Here is a 21,710-nt window from a genome sequence, read left to right on the forward strand (position 1 = left end):
GACACACAACCAGTTGCAAGAACTCTCACGATATGGAGAAGTACATGATAGCGAAGCCTCCAGATATTCGCTGGCCAATCCAAATTTCCCTTGTGGGTCCTCCATTGGTTAGGCTCATTGTAATCGATCCTAAACCAGAACCTGAGAAACTCCAAGCAATGGATGCATCCATCGGTTCTGATATAAGTTGTCCCTTGTTCGTTGAGAAGGGACGGTGCCCGTATGGATACAAATGCCGTTTTCTGGGAGGACACGTCGAAAAAGCGATGGATAGGGAGGGTTTACTGCCTTTCGCTGAAGCTGGCTCTCTCGTCACAAGCGCGAGAGCCAGCATTGAAGAAATCAATACCGTGGGCGCATCTCTCTTTAAGTCGTTACGATCGCGACAGGCATGTTCCTCGCTCCCTCACTTGCTAATGGCTTATTTACGATCCCGAAGTTCTCCACGCCCAAAGCGGATGGTTATTTTAAACAGCCAGAAGAAACCGCCACCCCTGCCATCGACGCCTCCGATAAGCAGCTGAACGATGCGTCCGAGGCGGCAAGTGCCCAATCATTCAAGCAGAATCTGCTCACAACTACCGCCGAATCAAGTGATACACCGGATGTACCTTTCAAACCAAGGGAGAAAACAAGACTCAACTGGACGGGGTTAACTTGTAGGCAAAATTCACATCAAGCATCTTGTGGTTTCATTCACGTCGCCGGCAGACCTAGCGCCTTTAACCACTGTTGGGAATTTGGTTTGTATAACTATACAATCTGGGAATGTTTCACCCGTTCATTTCATTTAGCCCTTCAGACGCCTAGCAGTCTCACTGGGAGCGGACATTACATGTTCTGAGATGGTACTATCGGGTTCTTTGCTTCAGGGCTCCCGGGAAGAATGGTCGTTGGTTCGTCGCCATCCCAGCGAGAGGGTGTTCGGTGTTCAGGTTGCGGGAAGCAAAGCGGTGCCCTTGGCAAGATGTGCTGAGGTGCTAGCCGAAGAGCTAGGGAGTGGTGAAAATCCCGGCATCGATTTTATAGATGTCAACTGTGGATGTCCCATCGACTTAGTCTTCCAAACTGGAGCGGGTGCGGCACGTAAATTCATTCATCTGTCCCTGCGAAAAAACGGTTCCAATCTTTGTTGTCCCAGTTCTTGATGCGCCCGGAAAACTGGGGAAAATAATTAGGGCGATGAATCATTCCATTGGGGCTATCCCGCTTACTATCAAAGCTCGCACTGGGGTCAAAGATGGGAAAAATACAACTCACAAACTAATGTCACGCGTCGGCGGGTGGGGGGTCAGTGCTATGACTGTAAGTGTCGTGTATAACAACAGAAAGCATGCTTATCTTGTGATCAGATACATGGCCGGACGCGGCAGCAACGGTATACTAAGATGGCAGACTGGAATTATATCAGAGAGTGCGTGGAAGCGCTCCGCGAACATACAAAGGACAATGATTGTGTGTCCCATGACTGTACCTGCGATCGTGAAATTGATGATGCGTTTAACAGTTTCTCCGATACCCATTTTTGGCGGCGGAGATGTTTACTCCTCACAGGCATACTGGGATTGTCTGGAGAAATATGGAATAGATGGGGTGATGATTGGCCGAGGGGCGTTAATCAAGCCCTGGCTGTTGTGCGTTGTTGTTGTCTTGATGCTACCATCCGAGGAATTTAATCCCAATGTACAGCACCGAGATAAAGGAGCGCCGAGAATGGGACATCAGTGCTAGGGAGCGTCTTGATTTGATCCGGCAGGTAAGATTCTCCTTGCGGGCGAACTTGGCGTGTTGTTGAATATTCCGTGATCCAGTATGTCGATCATGGTCTTAAGTGCGCCCAGATTTATCAACACTCGTACGCCGCTAACGTATGAGTGCAGTCATTGGGGATCGGACACAATGGTTCATTGTCGCATATACTAATTTCCGTAACAGATCTGACTCCTTTAGTACAGGGTGTAAATACAACTCGTCGATTTCTTTGTGAAGCCTTATCCTTCCAGCATCGCTATATTCCTGTGGGCCTACTGGAAGTAATGCCCGGTCGAATCAATGACCGGCCCCCTAGTAGGTGGGATTTCGTCCAGAAGTAGGCACCAATTAATCAATTCCATGCAGGGTTTCGAGGCAGAAACGAACTAGGTATCAGTCAATTTTTGAGGACACTCTGCGAGTAGTGTCGTTGCGCTTATTACTTTTCTTGTAGAGACGTTACTTGCCAGCACCCAGGTCACCGATTGGATCAAAATTTCTGAAATGTTCTTGGGTCCTGTTCCTGAAAACTGGACTTTCATTCCTAAGCACAAAAGTAATGCAGTTGAAGGAAACGGGTGATTCCAATCATCCTAATCGTTCTGATCACTTTATCGTATTTTTACTGCGATGCTAGTTCTCCACCATACTTCCTCCAAAAACCGCGTTGGAACTTCTCCAATTTTTCGATGTACTGTTCCACTCCCGCGCACAAGCATGTCAATCTTAAATGAGCTTCACCCTCCTTCTGGCCGAAACCATCCCCAGAGACTGCACAAATCCCAGTTTCGTCCAGCAAAGCAAGTGCATAAAAGGTATCAGGAGCTTTTCCAGCTGCTTTGGCTTCCGCGATAGCTTTGTCGGGAAGGTGAAGACGGGGGAAAAGGTAGAGTGCTCCCGGAGATTCAACACATGACACTCCTGGAAGATCGTTCAAACGTTGGGCCATAAGCTTGGTACGGTAAGCAAGAGCCGCGTGAATGGCGTCTGTCTCCTTCTTCCAAAGAGGATAAGAATCATCTCCATCGACCGGAGGACGAACAAGACATTCTACTCCAATCTGACCGCTAACAGGAGGACATAACCCTACGCTGGCCATCTTATAAATCAGCGCGATTACATCTTCGGGTACATTGGTACACTCGAAATAGCCGCCACGACGCCCACACTCCCCAGTGACACCTTTCGAGATGGAATGGAATGAGATCAGTGCAACGGGAGACTTCATGTCCCTCACTACCTTCTTGAAGGAAGTAAAGGGATGATTCTGGGAGTCGTGGAGATTGGATTGATAGACTTCATCAGCGAGAAGAACAAGATTATGCTTCTCGCAAACTTTGACAATCGCTTCCATAGTACGTTGATCGAGAAGAGCTCCAGTTGGGTTCCCCGGATTGATGATGACAATGGCTCTGACATTGATGCCTTCGGCCTTGGCATTGACAGCAGCTTGATCAACGTCTTGTGGATCGGTGGACCATCCTTTTGACTCGTCGAGGAAGTACGGTACAGGAACACCCGATTGTTGTGCGAGGGTGGCAGAATATAGCGGATATTGCGGAATAGGAATCATTATCCCTGTCTGGTGACTGGCTACCAGTATGTTAAGAACAAGTGACACTCCGGCAGACGCGCCAGCGGTCAGGAAAATGTGGGAGGGATCGGATGGGTATCCGTCGCGTTCTAACACCAAGGGATAGATAAATGGTTAAAGGGGCGCAGAGATTATTGCTCACTTTCAATGAACTGTGAAACGCTTCGACGGATATAGGGTATACCCTGACTATGCGAGTACGCTCCGATGGAGCCGATCTCTTCATAAAGCTCCTTTGCACGACGAAGGACATCGGAAGGGAAGAGGTGCTTCCCTGTCTCAATTAGCTCCGGGTACTCCAGAAGCGAAGCGATCTTGGAATCAAAGGTTGAGTCGAAGGTTCAGATCGAAAGCCACGCAACAGATGTACCTGTCGTCCAAAGGTCAATGGCTTCTGATCAAGACCTGGCTGCTGAGGATTTCCTATGTTGGAAGGAACGATTTTGTCGAATGGGAGACCGTGATCGTTTGGATGGTTCTTTATTCTGACACGGTAGACCTCGGCTTTGATCGCCAACTCTCCTCGAACTGCATACTGGACACCGAGGAGAGCGGGATTTACGGATCCCAGGGTCAACGCGGAGGGTGAGTGCATACTAGATGGAGGTACCACCAAGAAGCGAGCCTGATCACGTAGCGGTATTGACCGGAAGAGCTGGACGGAGCCAGGCCGCCCAAGGTATCTTTGTACCAACATGCAGTGTGTTCACACAGTCAGCTGATGCAATGACTTATTTCCCACCTTTACCTTGCTTGCAAGGTCACTTTCCAGCCTGGTATTCCTTAGCCTTTTTCCCACCCTCTTTATATTGTTTGTTTTTTTCCCACCCTCTCTTTTCTCCAGTAATGTCACGTTGCTCCTTTTCCTGCCCCCGTTCAGCAGACGCAAGGGACTGGGAAGAGGGATTGGTGTTAAGGCTAGATAGAACTTGTGTTATTTCTTCATTTTCTGCACACCCCAATCTCCTCCAAAGATGGTCTATATGGCCATCCCCACTGGTTCTACATGGGAATAAAGGCACCTCAGCATCTGCTGAGTGCCAGCTGACCAAAGCGCCGCCGTGCTTCGACTTTCTCTGACCCTTTCCTCTCGTTCTGAGGCCAGTGGCGATTCCTACAGCCACCTCTCCACCAATTGTAAGTGGGGAGAAGCGCTTGCCAGCCCAGGCTGGGTGCCAGCACACTGAGCACCCACGCACTTGACCTTTCCAGGTTAAACTGTCCAGTGGTCTCTACCACTGTTCCTGGGCAACAAGCGTCATCTGTACGCCTAGGGATGACGCAGGTGACACGTCCTACGTCGGTTTCAGGCCAACTTAATGGCAGTCTGGCGCTTGTGGACTGCCAACTCACGGAAGTGCCCTGTGTTTCAATCTTCTCTGGGAGTGTTAAACTCCCGGCTCCTTCCATCTCGAATGTTAGGTCCAAATGACCACCTCTCAACCAAGGTTGACAGCAGTCTGGCACTTGTAGACTGCAAGCCCACAGAAGCGCGTGGCGCTTCAACAAGCCCTGAGCCGTCGCAGGCTCCTATCGTCCTCCCCGGATCCGGAACTGTTCCAGCCCTCATATGCTCTTCCCCTCCCTCGGATGAACCCCCAATCCCGGAGTTCCGGAGGAAGAGCAAGTCTTCCAAGGAAGGCAGGCTTGCCGCTATGGCAAGCAATGTCCTCCTGCCCAGCAGGAATATTATTGTTTTAGGATTCACCAAAAACAGGAGAATATGTTTTCAACAGCTACCTAAGAGAGTGGCTTTCAGCCACTATGGGATCAAGGTGGTGTGGACAGAATATTATATTCTTTTATTCTTCTTCGTTCAATTGCCACGCCTTGCACGCTTTGGTGCACACTTTGATTGCTTTGGCCTTGTGCACTATGCACTTGGACCTCAATGCTCAAACATAACATCCCGCATTTTGTTCATCTTACACCACCCTTACTTCACTGATGTGATGCTGAAGTGAGAGCGACATTCTGATCTACTAACGATGTCATGTACGATAGTTTGCAATCTAGGTACATTGTTGAATACATAGTTCACTGACATGAAGCTGAGTTCGCGATCTAGTAATTATCACAGAATAAATATTCAATCATTTATGTTATGGGATAGGAACCATATGTGGATGCAAAGTCTGGGTGCAAGCAAGGTCGGGGCGGCGCAGCAGCCATTTCTAGTGGTGAAATTTTGGGATTTATGTAATGGAGGTACGTGTGCCTCGGGTTCTAGCATTTTGGTTTCATCCTGTCCGCCGCACACCGGAAACTCTTTTGACCTCGCGTACGGCATATATACTTATCGCCTTTCAAATGCTGTATGCTCAGTTTGTTTTTCTTATCATATCTCGGTTGTTTCTAGGGTTGTTTTGGCTGTCCTTTTGTATCGGTACGTTGTATTCTTTTCTTTGTTTGCGTCCTGTTGGACGTTTCGGCCTCCGTGCCTTTGGTTTCAATGCCTTCGGCTTCAATGCCATCGGCCCTTGTGCCTTCGCGCTTACTGTTGCGCTTCGGCCTCTGTGCCATCTTTGCATTTCCCTTTTATCTCAGTCTTATTTTCTTTTTCGTCTTTTCTGACTTTTTGTTTTTGTTAAGTAATAGTCCGACCTTTCAATTCCGAATGTAAGTATTCGGTCTTACTAAGGGTGAAGGTGTTGTGATCTTCGGTTACCTTTGGTGGGTAGGATCCCGTATATTTACGAGTTCGGTGGTAGTCTTTACTCTTTTTCATTTTTCGGTTCTTTCCTATCCGTTTGTAACCTCTCTCTGTTCTTTGCTCGACTTTGCTTGCATCTTGCGTTACCCGCCACCTTCCCCTTCTTCACCAGTGGTTACTCAATCTTGTACTTAAACCCCAGGTCGCTCAATGTTCATAGAGCTAAGGCGCTGTGGGATCGTATTATACGTACGTGACAAACAAGTCTCCGATCGTTGGATTGAGTTAAAAACAACATTTAAGCTTGAATACCCCATTGACTCCAAGGGGCTTGGAGAAGTCTGGAGAGATCCCTCCTCCGATATTAGTGTCAGAAAATTGCGAAAAGATGTTCAGGACTGTCCTTCAACAGTCCCTTCATCGTCATCCACCACCTCCCCAGCATCCAGCCATGACTCTTCTACCGTCGCCTTCACTCGTCTCACGTATTCCTTCATATTTTCGCGGTACAACTGTGCTGCTTCTGCATTGGCTGGGCTGCAAGTGCTCAATGAGCCATTTATGCCAAAACCAACCAACAACCAACAACCAACTATACCTATTGGGATTGGGGTCATGAAGCAAACTTTGGATGCTAGTTAGTATCGCGGCCACGTCGTAGGTAGGCGACCAGCGATTCTGAAGGATATCGAGACAAAGTTCTCCATTCGCATAAACGTTCGGATGGAACATTTTTGACAGAAATTTAACGGTGGGGGGTTTGTTGGGATAGGATTCGTCGAACGTCAAAAGCAACTTAAAGGTTCCATCCTCGAAAGGAGTGTCCACTGAGCTGAATCATGAGCGAGTCGTACGCTAAGTTAGACCTAGCGTTAGAAAAGGCTACCTGGTCCGAATATCACTGCGTTCCATAGCATGAGGTTGTCATTGCAAGGGGCGCCTGATATTCCCTGAGGTGGATCGGACGAGAGTTTTTTGAAGTCCCGGATCAGTCGTCGACGGGAAGGGGTTGACTGAGTAAATATCGTTAGCAACCAGATATAAGCCTAAACCGGTGGGACGTAAGTTGGTCAACCCTACCATTGTGGCGTAGCTACCTTGTGGTTGAGAGGCAGTGGAGGTTGCGTGGACACCGTCACGTGTGTGTGTTTGTAGATTCAGAATCATTGCCTGCCATAAATCCAGTTCGCTCCTGGCATTGGCCACACCGTAACCACGCAGTGTGCTTACTCACACATGGCGTCCGTGAACAACCGGGAACCCTCTCGACTACTATCTGGGAGCGACGCTGATGTGAGCGAACGTTTACGGATTGTAATTCATTTTTGGGCATCCGCTTTGCTTGCTACTGACAAACGGCAATCAGTGGAGTCATGAGCTTCGGATGAGGCTGCAGTACGCTCGGCTGAAGGTTGATCATGGGTGGGTGAGTGCTATATTGGGTTGACCAAAGGAAGTTGATGCTAGTTTGCTTCATACAGACCCGTCAAACGCTAAGCGAAGTTGAAAATTTGTATTTTCACCATTATCCACCGGGCTCGCTGCACAGTAGGATCGTCCTCAGCTTCCGTTATCTTGTGCTTAGGTTATACGCAGATACGAGTTATCAAGACCAACCCACTGGCCTGTCTTCCGGGGGACCTTCCCTTTCACCCATCTCCCTGAACGGTGTTCCTCCTGCTGGACTCGCTCCTGTCAAGAGCAATGCCTTGTGCCCTATTACCGATCACAAACTTGCAGAGACAGAGCATCCGGATTGTTTCCAATGGTCTATCAGTGGCGGGGGTCCAGAGGTTTCAATAACTTTGGTACCTGTCGTGCGTTCTGATGATCGCGCCGATGTTACCCCGACTTCATCACCAATGTCCCCAGGGACTGCGCCAGATTCCATGGCAAGTACCGCTAGTCCTGTTTTCAAGCTGTTAATTATTCATCCTCTGATTCGCAAGTCGTCGGGTTAAACTGCAATGAATGGTCGGTGCGTACGATTCAAAAGTCCCAGTATAAATGGGATTTGATCTGAATTCCACGTAATATGCTGTCAAATATTCAATGTGTAGTTCAGGTGAGGTCACCCTCATTAATTCCGGTGTTGCGAGGATAAAAAAGTCTTGTTCTGGCTTCGTCAATGACACCATTTCGGATTGGCCTGAGCTTCCAAAGCATGCTGCACATCTGTTGTGTTGGGTACGTTTCTCTTATCTGTTGGGTGGTTCTTTTATGGCTGTACCTTTTGATTTTAAATTAATTGTACACACATCTTGGTGTATGTTTATGCATGTGTTAATAATCTGTGACTATTAACATGCATGATACAATTGTTCAGAGAGTACTCTACATAATTGCATGGTCCCAGTCTTGATCAACAAGATCATCCCCACGAGAGCAACCGTTGACGGGCTCGCTCGATTTGTTGATCGGGCCACTTTTTTGGTCGGAAGCAAACTCATCGTCGCTTCTTACATAAATAATTGCCAAGAACCTCCCAGCGAGTCCCCTTCTCTTAATTGCTACTGACACAGCACCATGGCGCCCCTCAAAATCACTAAAATCTGCTGTCTCGGTCAGTGGGCGCGTCGTCCGCCTAGTTCATGGTATTGCCCAAGCTTACTTCATTCATGATCCTCGCCGTTCGTGGTTACAGGAGGTATTGCCATCACTTCGTGTTTGCGCTTGAGTCTCGCGTTTATTGTTTTTATATACTATCTTACGTGTAGCTGGATATGTTGGCGGACCCACCTGTTCTGTAATTGCCTTAAAGTGTCCTCATATTCAAGTCACGATCGTGGATTTCAACCAAGCTCGCATCGACGCGTGGAACTCCACCGATTTTTGTCTCCCTATCTATGAGCCTGGTCTTGAGGACGTTGTCCGTCAGGCCCGCGGTCGAAACCTGTTTTTCTCCACGGATGTTGACAAAGCTATTCTCGAGGCCGAGTTGATCTTTGTGAGTGTCAACACCCCAACCAAGAAGTCTGGTGTTGGGGCCGGCTTTGCTGCCGACCTCAAGTGAGTTTGTTTCTGCAGCGTCTGGAAAGTCCTTTTGACAGATGCGCCCTTCAGTTACGTGGAATTAGCAACTCGTCAAATTGCCCGCGTCTCCACTTCCTCTAAGATTGTCGTAGAAAAGTCCACCGTTCCTTGCCGGACGGCAGAGTCCATGCGAACAATCCTCGAAGCGAATTCCAAGCCTGACTGCCGATTCGACATTCTCTCTAACCCCGAGTTTTTGGCTGAAGGAACTGCTATTCAGGATCTATTGAACCCCGACCGGGTGCTTATTGGCTCACTCCAGTCTCCCGAGGGTCTGAGTGCGTGTGAGTCGCTTGCCGGGATCTATGCTCACTGGGTCCCCAAATCCCGAATCTTGACCGTTGGCCTATGGTCTTCTGAGTTATCGAAGCTAGTTCGTTCAGGATTGCGGGATGCAGACATGTTTCCTTGATTGATTGACTATTTATTATAGGCCGCCAATGCGATGCTTGCTCAAAGGATTTCTTCTATCAATGCATTGTCTGCCATTTGCGAGGCTACTGGTGCCAATATTGACGAGGTCGCACATGCAGTTGGCAAAGACAGTCGTGTTGGACCAAAGTTCCTGCGTGCATCCGTTGGGTTCGGTGGAAGCTGCTTCCAAAAAGACATCCTTAACTTGGTTTATCTGAGCGAATCACTTCATCTGACAGAAGTTGCCGTGTACTGGCGTCAGGTCGTTGAGATGAACGAATACCAGAAGCGTCGTTTCTCGAAGCGCGTGGTGGATACCCTCTTTAATACCATCACTGGAAAGGTAATGTGTTCACGCTTTGGTTTAGGTGGCAAGCTGTCCTTCTGATGCGTTAACAGCGCATTGCGGTGCTCGGGTTTGCTTTCAAAGCTGATACTGGAGACACTCGGGAGTCAGCCGCCATCACACTTATACGAGATTTCTTGTCTGAGAATGCACACGTTAACATCTACGATCCAAAGGTGAGTTGTGGAATGATTCATTCGATACATCGGTGTACCACCCACAAATTGTTTTCGCAAGGTCGAGGAGTCTCAAATCTGGATGGACTTGCAGGAAGCATCTCCGTCTCTGAAGCTCGCAGACAGTAAGTGTGTGATTGATACGTGAATATGATTCGAACCTTAGGTTACGTGAATCCCATCAGTTCAGAAGCACATTAACATCACGCATTCTGTCACTGAAGCGACGCAGAATGTAGAGGCCGTAGTGATTGCGACTGAATGGCCCGAATTCAAACAGATTGACTGGGCTGGGGTGTTCAGTCAGATGAAGAAACCAGCCTTTGTATTTGACGGCAGACTTGTCGTGAATGGGGAAGAGCTGCGCAAGATCGGTTTCAAGGTATGGTTGATATAGTGTGGTGATGGGTGGTGCAACTGATCTGGATCGTACGTGCACAGGTCAGCATTATCGGGCGTGGTGAACGCCTTTAATCGAACCAAAATTCCGTTTCGTGCATGGATATCCTCACCCGTGATGTATTCTCCCTGTATAGATGAGGACGGAGGACAAAGTTCCGTCGTTAACATGATATGAATAAATTCTAACGCCGCAAACGGCCCAATATTTGTTCTCCCTTTTTTTTTTCTCAATCGAACTGAATGCAAAATACAGCTCATGGTTGAAGCCAGACTCCTACCCAGTCGTCTTGCAAAATTTCCGAAGTTTATCTGCAATTTCGCTGTGATTGCGCCAATTACAGCAACCGTCAAAAAAATTTGCGCGTCAAATCTTGATGGATATATAACTGGGGAACGCCGCCTAAAGCGGCAGATCCCGCTACTCTTACCTCGCATGCATGTTCACTCTCAACGTTACTGATGAAGCCCGAGATTCACTCTCGCTCTGTAAATCCACCGCATACTCTGATAAGTTCAGGACCACGTAATTTACACTGCAGCCATGCAGCAAGCGGAATAGAACTGTATGGGCAGAGAATGGACCCTGGGTTTGGGGGTCATACAGGACCCTGTGCATAGGACAATTGAGTTTGGGAGAAAAAAATGTAGGACCCGCTACGGAGTAGTGGGAATTAGGCAAAACATGTGATTTGCGATTTAGGAAAAAAATCACCGTGTCCCAATGGCACCACCAAAAAAGGATATTATTCACCGCTCTATTATCATAGAGGCTGCACATGCATATAGTGGGCAAACACCTCAAACCCACAGCCAAGGATCTAATCATCACTATGCCTAACTTGATGAGCACACACAATATTTCAGCAGTAACCCAGCTGTCTGCTGTTGGAATTTGTACATGTGGTCTTTTAGGGAAACCTAAAAGTTGGACATACTGGGAATTGAACTCCAGTCCTCTGGATTGCAAACTCAGTGTGCACAGTGTCACGGCCGTGCATTCCGGCCCGTTCCCACCCGTCCTGATGCCGCCTGAGCCTGTCCTGCTGTGCAAGCGTGAGCATGAGCTCCGACCCTCATCCCTATTCTCCTTGAGGACCCCCTGCTCACCCCCTGCTTGCCCCTAGGCTCCCCTGCACCTGGCTGACTCCCCTCCAGCCACACCAGCCTTCCCACCCTGAGTCTGCCTCTGGCACCGTGCCCAGCGTGACTCCTTCTATGTCAGAGTACAGCCTGGTTAAGTCCAGACTGCTTACACACAACTGATGACACACCTGCCCCATACTTGCACAGCCTGATCATCATCCCCGGACTGGCACAGACATTTGTTATATTTCCTTCTGTAGAGTGGCCCTGCTTTGCCAGGTATACTGACTTTATCATTCCCTGGGTAGCGAGTGAGGAAGATAACTTTCTTCTCTCACTTCCCCTCGCTGCTCAGCTGGAATCCCTATCACAATCTGCTTTGCCAGGTTCCCCCATTGAGACTGATCCTGTCCCCCTCAGCCTCAGCTCCAGCGAAGGCTTGGGATCCCTTGACTTAGAGTCCAAGCAGCTCGGTACCCTGACATTCTACCTGCCCACTTGGCCCTCACTGGGCCACTATCATTCCCATGCCTGACTCTGGCCCAACTCCGAGTCCGGCACTGCTACCATTGCTATCGTGGCCCTACACTCCTTTGCATATTTATCTGTTATTGTTTGTTTTGACCCTTGGTCATTGCCGGCTGCTGTGCAGCCAACCCCGCTCTTTGTTCCCTTTTGCTTCCGGACCCTTTGGCCTTCAGCCCAGTGTCATATCCATCTACGGCCATTGTCCTCCACTACCTCCGATCCTTCCGGACTACCTCTGCTCCTTTGTCACTAACCTCGGAGCCCCCATATTCCACAATCACCTCTGACTCCCTCGATGGTCACCACCCCCTTAATTCAATATATTACCTACACCTCCCTAAGTATGGAACCCTGAAGGCTTCCAGACAGCTCCGATGTCTGCTAGCACACTCCCACCCCTGCTGGGCAATTCACTTGCTTGCCCTGCAAGTGTACCTTTGGGCCTATCCCTCCTTTCCATTTCTGGGTTATAGCCCACCATTCCACTAACCCCGTTGTTGTGGGGACAAGTCCATGCAGGTCAAACCAACCCTTATCACACATTTCACCCCCTACTGCATCAGGGACTAGGATTGGTGAGTCGTGGTAATAGTAGGAGTTGTAGAGACTGTGGATGTGGTTCTGACGAGTCTAAGATCGTCGGATTTGGTGGAGTGGTTGAGGAGATATGACTTTTTCTTTATTTTCCTTACTATTTTCATTCATTCACGCATGTGACTTTCCTTTTATATTTGTATCGGACTCTTCCATGACAACTGTACAGACGGTTAGTTAGAGGTAGAGAGGGTTATCAGCACTGTACTCCCAAGGACCATCCTACCTGAGAGATAGAGAGAGACCTACCCCCCCAGACCTGGGTCGCGAGTCTAGATCGATAGACCTGTTACACCATAACCAACTCGTTGGTAATATTCAGTTGGCTAATGTTTAACTCCGTTAGCTCCACTCTGCTTGGTCCCACCATTCATGGGCCTGCCCTCGCTGTAACTATATATACATAACTTGTAGATAGGTTACACCCTAGTGATAAAATCAACTAGAGTTATCCCCCCTTCTGTCAGGGCACATCTTCGGGTCGCTAGCATAAGTGGCACAGCGCCACATGGCCTGTATCCCCATCAGGTTCTTCTTCTTTTCTGCTTCTGATCTTCTATCATCTTTGATCCACTTCTACCGGTTATTAGTTAGTTGGCTAGTTACCGTCTTGTCAGGGCGCACCTGCCTGACCTGGCCCCACCCGGCCCCACTTCACCCGGTACCCCACCACCCAGTCCTCTCCTACCTCCTCCCCCCTTCCTCTTTCTTTCTCTCCCCATTTCACTTCCTCTTCATTTATTTCACTTTCTCTTTATTTTCTCTTTATTCTACATGGATGACCTTTCTCTGTATCAATGTACCATTGACCCACCTGCAGTGTGCTTATGACATGCCTGGCCTGGGCACTTCAGGCGACTCCCTGCTATGTCCAACTCACACGTTCACAGCAGACAGGAGCTCAACCACCCAGTGGGGGGGGGGGGTGGGAGCAGGAAGAGTGAGGTCTGGTGTCTGAGCACTCACCAGGCCATTGAGGTTTTCTCACAGATTGTAAGAATATCGATGTAGACATCGATTCAGATGTTGCAGGGAAGGTTCACAGTGGTGGCACAAGGGTGGCAGTTACAATCGTGGTACAAGGTTTTGGGGATTATGTATTTGATAAGGAAAGACATCTCTGTCAGGGCACACACCCTGACTAGCCCAGACCTGGACCCACATCTGGACCCACATCCACCCGCCATGCTTCCCGCATGCGCACATGCTCCATGTGCCGCATGCTCCGGGCCCAGTTCCTACCCCTTCCAGGTATCCCCGGAAGTTTTCCTGATATGGTGGCCACTGTGGGAAGATGAGAAGTTAGCTTCCTTCTCATCTTCTTACCCACAGTAGGTTGTGCCCTGGATAGGGCTGGTTACACCAGAGGCTGTGGACCATAGGGGAGGGTCATGGGGACCTGGGAGTCGTCCCCTGACAATCTCAGCATTTGCCATACATATCATCTGACTTCTGTCAAGAACCCCGAATGAAGGGGAAAGTGTGTGAGTCTGAATGCAGGTGGGGCTCAATTAGAGGGGATCTGAGAGCTCCAGTAGTGGACCAAAGCTTCTCCAGGAAGCCCGGGTCTGCTGGGTGGTACAAGAGGCTCTAAGAAGGATGTGGCCTCAGCGACTTGGAGGGAGCGCTGTGCCTCCGTTACGTCTCAGTTAGTCCTTATATTTCATGTGTCTGAGGTATCTTGTAGGAAGAGGTTGGGATTCACTCATAGGGGGACTTGGGGTAACTTTTAGTTGAGATTAGAACTGGCATACAACAGGTTCTAATCTACAAGTATTTATATATGGAGGAAGGGGAAGGACTTTAGTCAAAGTCTGAGTGATAATGGAAAACACCAAAAGGTGCTGAATGATACCGAAAGGTACCAAAAGGTCCCGAACGATATCCTTAACAGGGAACTGAGGTGTTGGGTCGAGAAGGGCAGAGTAAAAGGCTGGGGGATGGATGGGAACGAGAAATGGGTAAGAGGAAGTTAGCCAACTGAATGGAAAGAAGACAACAGTCATACTATAAATGGAAGGTGACTAATTTGTGATGATGTGAGTGGGATCACTGGAGGATGCAGGTAGCTCCAAAGGTGGAGTTATGTATCCGAAGGATGTTGGGTGACTCCAATAAATGAAATGGAAGGGGGAATGGTTTAGAGGTATGTCATGGGATGTCAGAGATCTGTCGGGAGTGTTAGAATGGGCAGATTTGGACGACTCTGGATGTTAAAGAAATGGGTTAAGGGCAATCCATTTCTTTCCGTCCTTATAGACGACTTAGAATCGTCCACCTCATGTATGTAGGGCGGTTTAGTCGTGTAATTAGAATCGTCCGATGGCCGTGGAGCTTTTGACAGAAAGCTGAGGCCTCGCGGTGGATGGGAGTCTGTTACGACGGATACTTGGCGCTCGTTACGTGAGCGTACCATGCGTGAGTGTATAGGATCACAGGTTGAGAGAATGTCCAGAGCGGGACTAGTCGAGGACATAGGGCTAGCGGGTACTTGGCGCTCGAGAGAGCGTACCGGTAGCGAGTGAGATAACGACTCCTTGAGGGAGCTTCCTGAGAATTGGTTGACGGGTACTTGGCACCCAATTGGGTGTACCGGCAATGAGTGAAATTCTAGCTCCTTGAGGGAGCTGCCAGAGGCTGGGTTGACGGGTACTTGGCACCCAGATGGGCGTACCGGCAACGAGGTATGAGACCATTCAACTGGCGGACGGTCTGTATATGTGTCAACAGGTACTTGGCGCTCGTAAGAGTGTACCGGTGATGGAGGGGTTAGTCGATCGTAGGTCGAACGACACGTGGAGGGTTCGATGGCTACTTGGCACTCGTGAGAGCGTACCAGCGACGAAGGGAACGGGCTTGTATCGAATATCCATCCATCCGTAGAATTAACCAGATGCTCACCGTAAGGTGAGACAGATGTGGACCCAGTACCTGGGTGAACGATGTGAGTCGTAACAAAAGGTGATCACGCATACCTGAGTTGAGTCACGCGTGAACTCGCTGATCCATGGCTAGAGTTGTCAACCTCGGCAGGGATGACCCATATAGACGGTGACCGAGACATACACAATCTTACACAGACGATACAGTGTTGGCACAAGGAGGTTTACAGTTGTTGCACAGAAGAGGATGGTGTGTTATTCGTTAGGTTCCATCTTTTCGGCTCTTGCCGTACATAAACGTGACGCTAACTATTGAATAAGAAATGATCGCGAGAAATCTCACGAAATAGAATAAATATTCCGGCCAGCACCAAAACCCGATAAGGGAAAGCTTAGCGCGGAGTGAACGTGTAAGAAAGGGGGGTAGCGGGGAGAAGGTAACAAAGAGAAGGGAGGATATGGAGAAGGAGGACCCGCCATGGTGGACGTTCAGTCGACACGGTCACGAGAGACTCCATTCCTGTAACACCGGAGTGGAATCGGAGACTTAGTGTGGAAGGACCTTGGCCTCAGCGACTCAGGTGGAGCGCTGTGCCATTGCTGGTTGTCCTAGGGGTCCCTAATTTCGGATCTAGCAGAGGGAAAGTCTCTTGGGGGCATTTCAGGTCGATTTTGGACTGAGGTTACAAGTTACTATGTACATTGTATATAAGGAGGGGTCCGGAATCAAAAGGAGCGAGGGTACTCTGAAAGGAGACAAAGGGAGCTGAAAGGAGGGTCAACACTGAGGGTCAAGGGTTTGACTCAATGGTGTTTCCCAAAGGAGGAGTGAAGGGCCAAGGCCCAAGGAAGAAGGAGGGAGGATGGGAGTGGGGAATGGCCAGCTGACTGAATAGAAAAGAAGCAGCAGCCCAAATAGGAATGAGGGAGTATAGCGGAATTGAATGGAGCAATGCAATAGTTGCAAGGTCCGACATAAGTCCGGAAAGTCTGAACTCGGAAGTTAAACTCCGGAATATTGGCAAACATAATTAAATGGAATGAGCTAACCAATACAATGGGTATAAGCGGAGGTGGGGTCAAAGTCTGAGGTTGGAGCTAAGACCAGAGATGGAGACACGAACGGGATTCCGGAGTGGAGGTCTGGAGTCGGGAGCATAGGTGTTGCATACTCGTCTGGAAGGTGTTGAGGTTGAGGTCAGACCTGGAATGTTCCAGAGTCAGACTGAAGGTGGTGTTGGAGCCGGAGGTGGGATAACCTCTTGGGAGTCGGCAGGGAGAAGGTGACGGAAGGGAAGTAGGGCTCCAGAGTCAGTTTCGGAGTTCTGGGAGCCCGGAGCAGAGGTCAGGATTGTATGGATATGACAGGGAGGTCAGAGCAAATCTGGAGTCTCTGAATGTTCCAACTTGGGACCAAGCTTCCAGGATGGGAGTGGCCAAGGTGAGGTGTGCTGCAAACCAGGCTGGAGCTGAGACAGTTGGGGAGGAAGGTGACTTGGGGAGTGGGGAGTTATGGTGTAGGGGATGATGAAGTTGTTAGGAAGGTGTGATGAGGTGGGAGAGTGTGGGGTCGGGATTCTGGGATATGACAACTTCTAACTATCTAATATAAAAGTCACAATGGTCAAGGGAAGTCCCTTGAAACTCAACAAATCCCCCAGCCAGCACCAAAACCCAGTGGGAAAGCTTGGCATGGGGTTTGACAAAGAACAAAGTGAAGAGAATTAAGAAAGTGTCTTACCTGTGTGCATGATCTATAAGAATCTAAGCCCATTTCCATAACACCTGGTTTGGTAGTCGAGTAGGGCTGAGCAATGCTGACATTGTTGAGTGAGAGATGAACTCTGTGAATACATCTTCAGGGCTGAGGGCCACACCTGGTGTGTCCAAATCTGGATCAATCTGACACATGTGTGGTAGCTGATCTGTGTTCTCTGTGCCAGGGCAATTCCAGATGCAGCCAGGGACAAGTCAGGACTGGGGGGTTGCTGGCCCTTGAGATGGCTCTCACATAGTTGATGTTCCATTGTCATCAACCATTGGGACAGGTTGTGTGCTCTCATGGTGTAGACGTTGTAATGGGTCTATCTGTCAGGATCCTGACCCCAGCTGGGAGTGGCTGGAGGGTGAGGTTGGGTGTGGAAGCTGGGGTGCTCTCCCCAGCTGCTAACTCCTCGAAGTCACTGAGGGGACTAGCCTCAGCCTTCACAGGGAATAAGCTGAGAAGAAGGGTAAGCTTCTCAGCCCCCTGTGAGGCCGACACAAAAGGACCCTAGGAACTATACAGTTCCTGCTTGCTGCCGACTTTCCATAACGGGTTCGCGCATGTGCATCATTGTGTGAAACAGTGGGGGGAAGGATAGGGGGAATGGGGAAATGTGGGGAGAGGGTGGTTAGGGAAAGGGTGAGGGTGTCTGAGGGTGAGTGGGGTCAAGGGCTGTGCCCTGACACTATTGTTGTTGTGGGGACAAGTCCGTGCAGGCTAAAACAAGCCTCATTGCACACTTCTCCCTTTACTGCATCAGGGATTAGGATTGGTGAGTCGAGGTAATAATAGGAGTTGTAGAGGTGGTAGAAGCGGTTCTGACGAGTCCAAGATCGTCGGATTTGGTGGAGTGGTTGAGGAGATATGACTTGTTCTTTATTTTCCTTACCATTTTCATTCATTCATGCATGTGACTTTCCTTTTATATTTGTATTGGACTCTTCCGTGACAACTGTACAGTTAGTTAGAGGTTAGACAGAGTATCAGCACCGTACTCAAAGGACCCATACCTACCCTGACTAGATAGAGAGAGACCTACCCCCCAGACCTGAGTTGCAAGTCTAGTTGGATAGACCCATTACATCATCTAGACTTGAGACAGAGAAAGGGGGGAGGGCAGTAGTGTCCGTGGGTGTGATGGAGGTTTGGGTTTTTGGGTCCTGGGGCGCTAGTGGGTCTGTTAGAGCCTCAACTCAACACTCACCTACATCTCTCTTGGATGTCAAGGCTGAGGGTTATGAGGAAAGAGATCTCAGATGTTAGCAACTAACTCAAGGGGAGACGTTAGAGTTGTGGATGGCATCTTTGCCACTTGGATGTAACTTTTCTTTAGTCCTTCATGGGTCTATTCAGTACTAACTTGTTATGTACAAGCTATTATCTATTTTATATGAGTTGGAAATGGAATGAATGGAATGGGGGAATGTAAACGGGCCATTAGGCAACCGTAAATAATGAATATCCAATTGGGAACAAAGAAACAATAAAAGAAATATGAATGAATGGGGAATATATGATAACGGGTCCGAACGAAATGGGAATTGTGAAAGTTAACTCCGCAACACTTCGCCACAGCGCCCGCCTATCCTCCCGTCAGCAACCTCCTCGTCTCCAGCTTTCCAACGAGCCCTTATTCGTCCCATTTGGTGCAGTAGTTCTTGAGATGTGGCCATTGACAGGTGCTGTCAAGACCATGTGAGACTCTACAGGCTGAACCATCTGAGTATGGGGTTGCCATTCTGGGAAATGCTCCATGGGTGAAGTAGGAAGGCAGAGCATCACTAATGGGTAGAAAAATGGCTGGGTTGTATGTGTGGGTATGGAGGTCTGGAGAGGGGTGAAATTGGCAGTGTGGTTGGGCATGGGAATTTTGCATGGGGTTGTCAGGAATGATGGGGAAAATATGGAAAAATAAGGAGTGAGTGTATGGAGTGTTGGATAGTGATAGAATGAGCATCGGGAGCATCAGCGGATATGTAGTGCATGTTGGTGGGCAAATCCTGCAGAATCTGATTTTTTTACCATGCACAGACTTGTCCCTGCAACAATGTTCTCTTTCCTGTGCACTATGAAGCAGTTCCATCCCCTTCTTGATTGGTGATGAAAGTGTAAGTGGTACTGCTGCTGATGTGTCCAATGATGTGACTGTACTAGGGAGCATCATCTTTGTGGTGATGACATTTGGGTTAAGTGGTGAAGGAGTGGAGCTGGATCACCTTATGTAACCAGTTTCCTACGTCCAATAACGATATTAGAGTTTGTGCTGATTTGCTTACTGACCATGTTTTGGTTGCCAAATATATAATTGTTCACTGTATAAACAACAATAAACACCCCCCAACGATCTCACCTGACGTATACAGTAGATCGTCTATGGATAAAATTCTACATTGACTTTACTATAATTTCTAGTCAATATTACACCTAAAAATACCACTTTTCAGTAGGACATGATTTTCCTGATAATTTACTGAAGAAAAACTACTAATAAAATAATTCCACAATAAATGTTACTCAATACAGGAGTGACCAAACTGCTCTTTCTATTGCTTAGAGTGTGTGCTAGTTATCTAGCAGGTTCAGGATTGCTCACTTTTCTCCTGTGGTGTGATAACTAAATATTACTGAGAGATTATTCAATTAAGAAGTCCCTCCACCAAATTCTCACTAATTCTCACTATGACACTTTTTTTCAGCTGTGTCTACCTGACCCTAACTCATGCTTAGAGTGACGTGTTAGTTTTATATTAGCTAACAACTAATATTTGCTTTTATCTTTTGGAGCAAATGAACCAACCACTGGTGAGGAGAATTTAACTTATGTATATTTCTACCTGAGGTTTGAGAGGGGGCAGAAGCAGTGGCCTTTTATGCTTTTCAGAGATCTCTCTACTCCCACGCCTCACACTAGTTACATGTGCTACATTTGTATTATAGATAGTTGTCATGGCCATGCATTCCAGCCTGTTAGCCACCTGTCCCAATGCCGCCCGAGCCCATTCCCGCTATGCGAGCATGAGCGCAAGCCCTGACCTCAGCCCTATTCTCCCTGAGGACTCCCTGCTCACTCCCCTGCTTGCCCCTAGGCTCCCCTGCACCTGGCTGACTCCCCCACAGCCACACCAACCTTCCTGCCCTGAGTCCGCCTCCAGCACCGTGCCCAGCACGACTCCTCTACCCCGCCCACTTGGTCCCTACAGGGCCGCTACCATTCCCATGCCTGACTCCGGCCCAACTCTGAGTCCAGCACCGCTACGATACCATCACCGCTATTGCGGCCCTATGCTCCTTCCTTTATTTATCTGTTATTGTTTGTTTTGACCCTCAGTCATTGCTGGCCGCTATGTGGCCAACCCCGCTCCTTACTCATGTTTGCTTCTGGACCCTTCAGCCTTCGGCCCGGGTCCGCTTCTATTCATTCTTTCTCCCTATATATATCCTGTATGATACTTTATTGTACCTTAGCTCTAATATCGATTTGACTACGACCCCCAAGTCCTGACCCCAGCAAGGCAACCCCAGTAAGTCTGAAATGAGGGCCAAGAGACAGCTAGGGGGCACAGCGCTCCTTTAGAGTCGCTGAGGCCAAATGCCCTACCCTCGGGCCTTGTTCACGGCATCACAGCCATCGCAGCCTATAGTGGCCCACTAACGGTGACCTTCGGTGCCGACCCCAGACCAGTGTCTAACAATAGTTCTAGAATGATATAGGCACTTGGGCTGTGCAAGCTTAATAATGGACTTAGGACATGACTCAGCAATAAGTAATTCAGTTCTTTGTCTTTTGGGCTGATCTTAGCAGGGCCTTGCAGTGATAAAGCTATGCTTTACACCGCCTTAATTACGAACGCTTATCTTTAGAAATGACGCAGCTATAAAGGAACTTTCTAGACTGTTCTCTAATTCACCCCTTTTTGTGGAGCTGCATCATTACCAATGTTCTAGAGCCTTCCCAATTAATTAAAAGTTCCGTGGACTTTTGAATCACTTCATGCTTATGATCCGAGATTCAGATCATCAACCATTCCTTTGTTCCGATTTATTTGAGCTTAAAATCAAAAAGTTTTGATGAATCATGGGAAAATATACAAGATCCGGTTTTTTAGCATTTTCTCCTCTTCTGATGTGATCAAAAAGTGTCCGTCTGCGCTGGGGAATACTCTGTCATATGGTATTTGGTCCGCCAGACTTCCGGGCGTCAATATATTTCCCTTGAGTCACATTACTTTTTTGTAAGAATTAGCAAATAAATATATCTGAATTATAAGGTGTTTCGCCATTTGAGCTATATCTTCGTCAGTTTTGAAGCTTTTAGAATGAAACAAAACCGTAGATAGAGTTAAGAAACAGTCCTTTTAGATGGTAAAGAGATTACAGTCAAAGGCTCTTTGGTTCCCGAGATATTCACATTTATTTTCCATTGTTCCCTCTTATTCTGCCATCTATGTGCTATTTTCTTGTTGTAGGGATATATTCTTTGAATATTAT

At 48.3% G+C, this 21,710-nt stretch overlaps 6 protein-coding genes across 6 annotated transcripts; 4 read left to right on the plus strand and 2 right to left on the minus strand.

Moving 5' to 3' along the window:
• Positions 1 to 149: 149 nt before the first annotated feature.
• EI90DRAFT_2978710 (uncharacterized protein) lies at positions 150 to 2,334 on the plus strand (the record flags this gene model as incomplete). Its single annotated transcript, XM_039055952.1, has 13 exons — positions 150 to 389; positions 440 to 659; positions 712 to 743; positions 795 to 1,086; positions 1,142 to 1,305; positions 1,353 to 1,455; positions 1,508 to 1,634; positions 1,690 to 1,756; positions 1,812 to 1,831; positions 1,881 to 1,902; positions 1,956 to 2,067; positions 2,119 to 2,142; positions 2,207 to 2,334. Exons 1-13 carry the CDS (start codon positions 159 to 161, stop codon positions 2,332 to 2,334), a joined length of 1,542 nt encoding a protein of 513 aa, XP_038909826.1. The 5' UTR covers positions 150 to 158.
• EI90DRAFT_2978713 (putative alanine transaminase) lies at positions 2,328 to 3,941 on the minus strand (the record flags this gene model as incomplete). Its single annotated transcript, XM_039055953.1, has 3 exons — positions 2,328 to 3,435; positions 3,489 to 3,660; positions 3,717 to 3,941. 3 exons carry the CDS (start codon positions 3,939 to 3,941, stop codon positions 2,375 to 2,377), a joined length of 1,458 nt encoding a protein of 485 aa, XP_038909827.1. The 3' UTR covers positions 2,328 to 2,374.
• EI90DRAFT_2694816 (uncharacterized protein) lies at positions 3,637 to 4,463 on the plus strand. Its single transcript, XM_039053478.1, has one exon. It carries the CDS (start codon positions 3,947 to 3,949, stop codon positions 4,424 to 4,426), a length of 480 nt encoding a protein of 159 aa, XP_038909828.1. The 5' UTR covers positions 3,637 to 3,946; the 3' UTR covers positions 4,427 to 4,463.
• Positions 4,464 to 5,191: 728 nt separating this feature from the next.
• On the plus strand, positions 5,192 to 6,365 carry EI90DRAFT_2696629 (uncharacterized protein). The gene is made up of 6 exons (XM_039053482.1): positions 5,192 to 5,306; positions 5,363 to 5,554; positions 5,672 to 5,732; positions 5,939 to 5,965; positions 6,028 to 6,248; positions 6,303 to 6,365. Exons 2-6 carry the CDS (start codon positions 5,392 to 5,394, stop codon positions 6,305 to 6,307), a joined length of 477 nt encoding a protein of 158 aa, XP_038909829.1. The 5' UTR covers positions 5,192 to 5,306; positions 5,363 to 5,391; the 3' UTR covers positions 6,308 to 6,365.
• A 26-nt stretch (positions 6,366 to 6,391) lies between these two features.
• EI90DRAFT_3147275 (uncharacterized protein) lies at positions 6,392 to 8,527 on the minus strand (the record flags this gene model as incomplete). Its single annotated transcript, XM_039065514.1, has 4 exons — positions 6,392 to 6,536; positions 6,598 to 6,826; positions 6,886 to 7,012; positions 8,525 to 8,527. 4 exons carry the CDS (start codon positions 8,525 to 8,527, stop codon positions 6,392 to 6,394), a joined length of 504 nt encoding a protein of 167 aa, XP_038909830.1.
• On the plus strand, positions 8,526 to 10,442 carry EI90DRAFT_2978718 (UDP-glucose dehydrogenase; the record flags this gene model as incomplete). The annotated part of the gene is made up of 8 exons (XM_039055954.1): positions 8,526 to 8,574; positions 8,717 to 9,008; positions 9,063 to 9,405; positions 9,466 to 9,789; positions 9,846 to 9,968; positions 10,030 to 10,093; positions 10,154 to 10,350; positions 10,410 to 10,442. The coding sequence occupies 8 exons, from the start codon at positions 8,526 to 8,528 to the stop codon at positions 10,440 to 10,442; spliced, it is 1,425 nt and encodes a 474-aa protein (XP_038909831.1).
• Positions 10,443 to 21,710: the final 11,268 nt, after the last annotated feature.

Source organism: Cantharellus anzutake, assembly GCF_015039405.1.
Source record: "Cantharellus anzutake strain C23 chromosome Unknown EI90scaffold_96, whole genome shotgun sequence".
Taxonomy (NCBI): domain Eukaryota; kingdom Fungi; phylum Basidiomycota; class Agaricomycetes; order Cantharellales; family Hydnaceae; genus Cantharellus; species Cantharellus anzutake.

Coding starts and splice junctions, on each gene's coding strand:
- EI90DRAFT_2696629 (XM_039053482.1), top strand. CDS start 5,392: ATGAAGCTGAGTTCGCGATCTAGTAATTATCACAGAATAAATATTCAA. Junction 5,733..5,938: donor TTGGCTGTCCTTTTGTATCG/GTACGTTGTATT, acceptor GTTTTTGTTAAG/TAATAGTCCGACCTTTCAAT. Junction 5,966..6,027: donor CCGACCTTTCAATTCCGAAT/GTAAGTATTCGG, acceptor TTTGGTGGGTAG/GATCCCGTATATTTACGAGT.
- EI90DRAFT_2694816 (XM_039053478.1), top strand. CDS start 3,947: ATGGAGGTACCACCAAGAAGCGAGCCTGATCACGTAGCGGTATTGACC.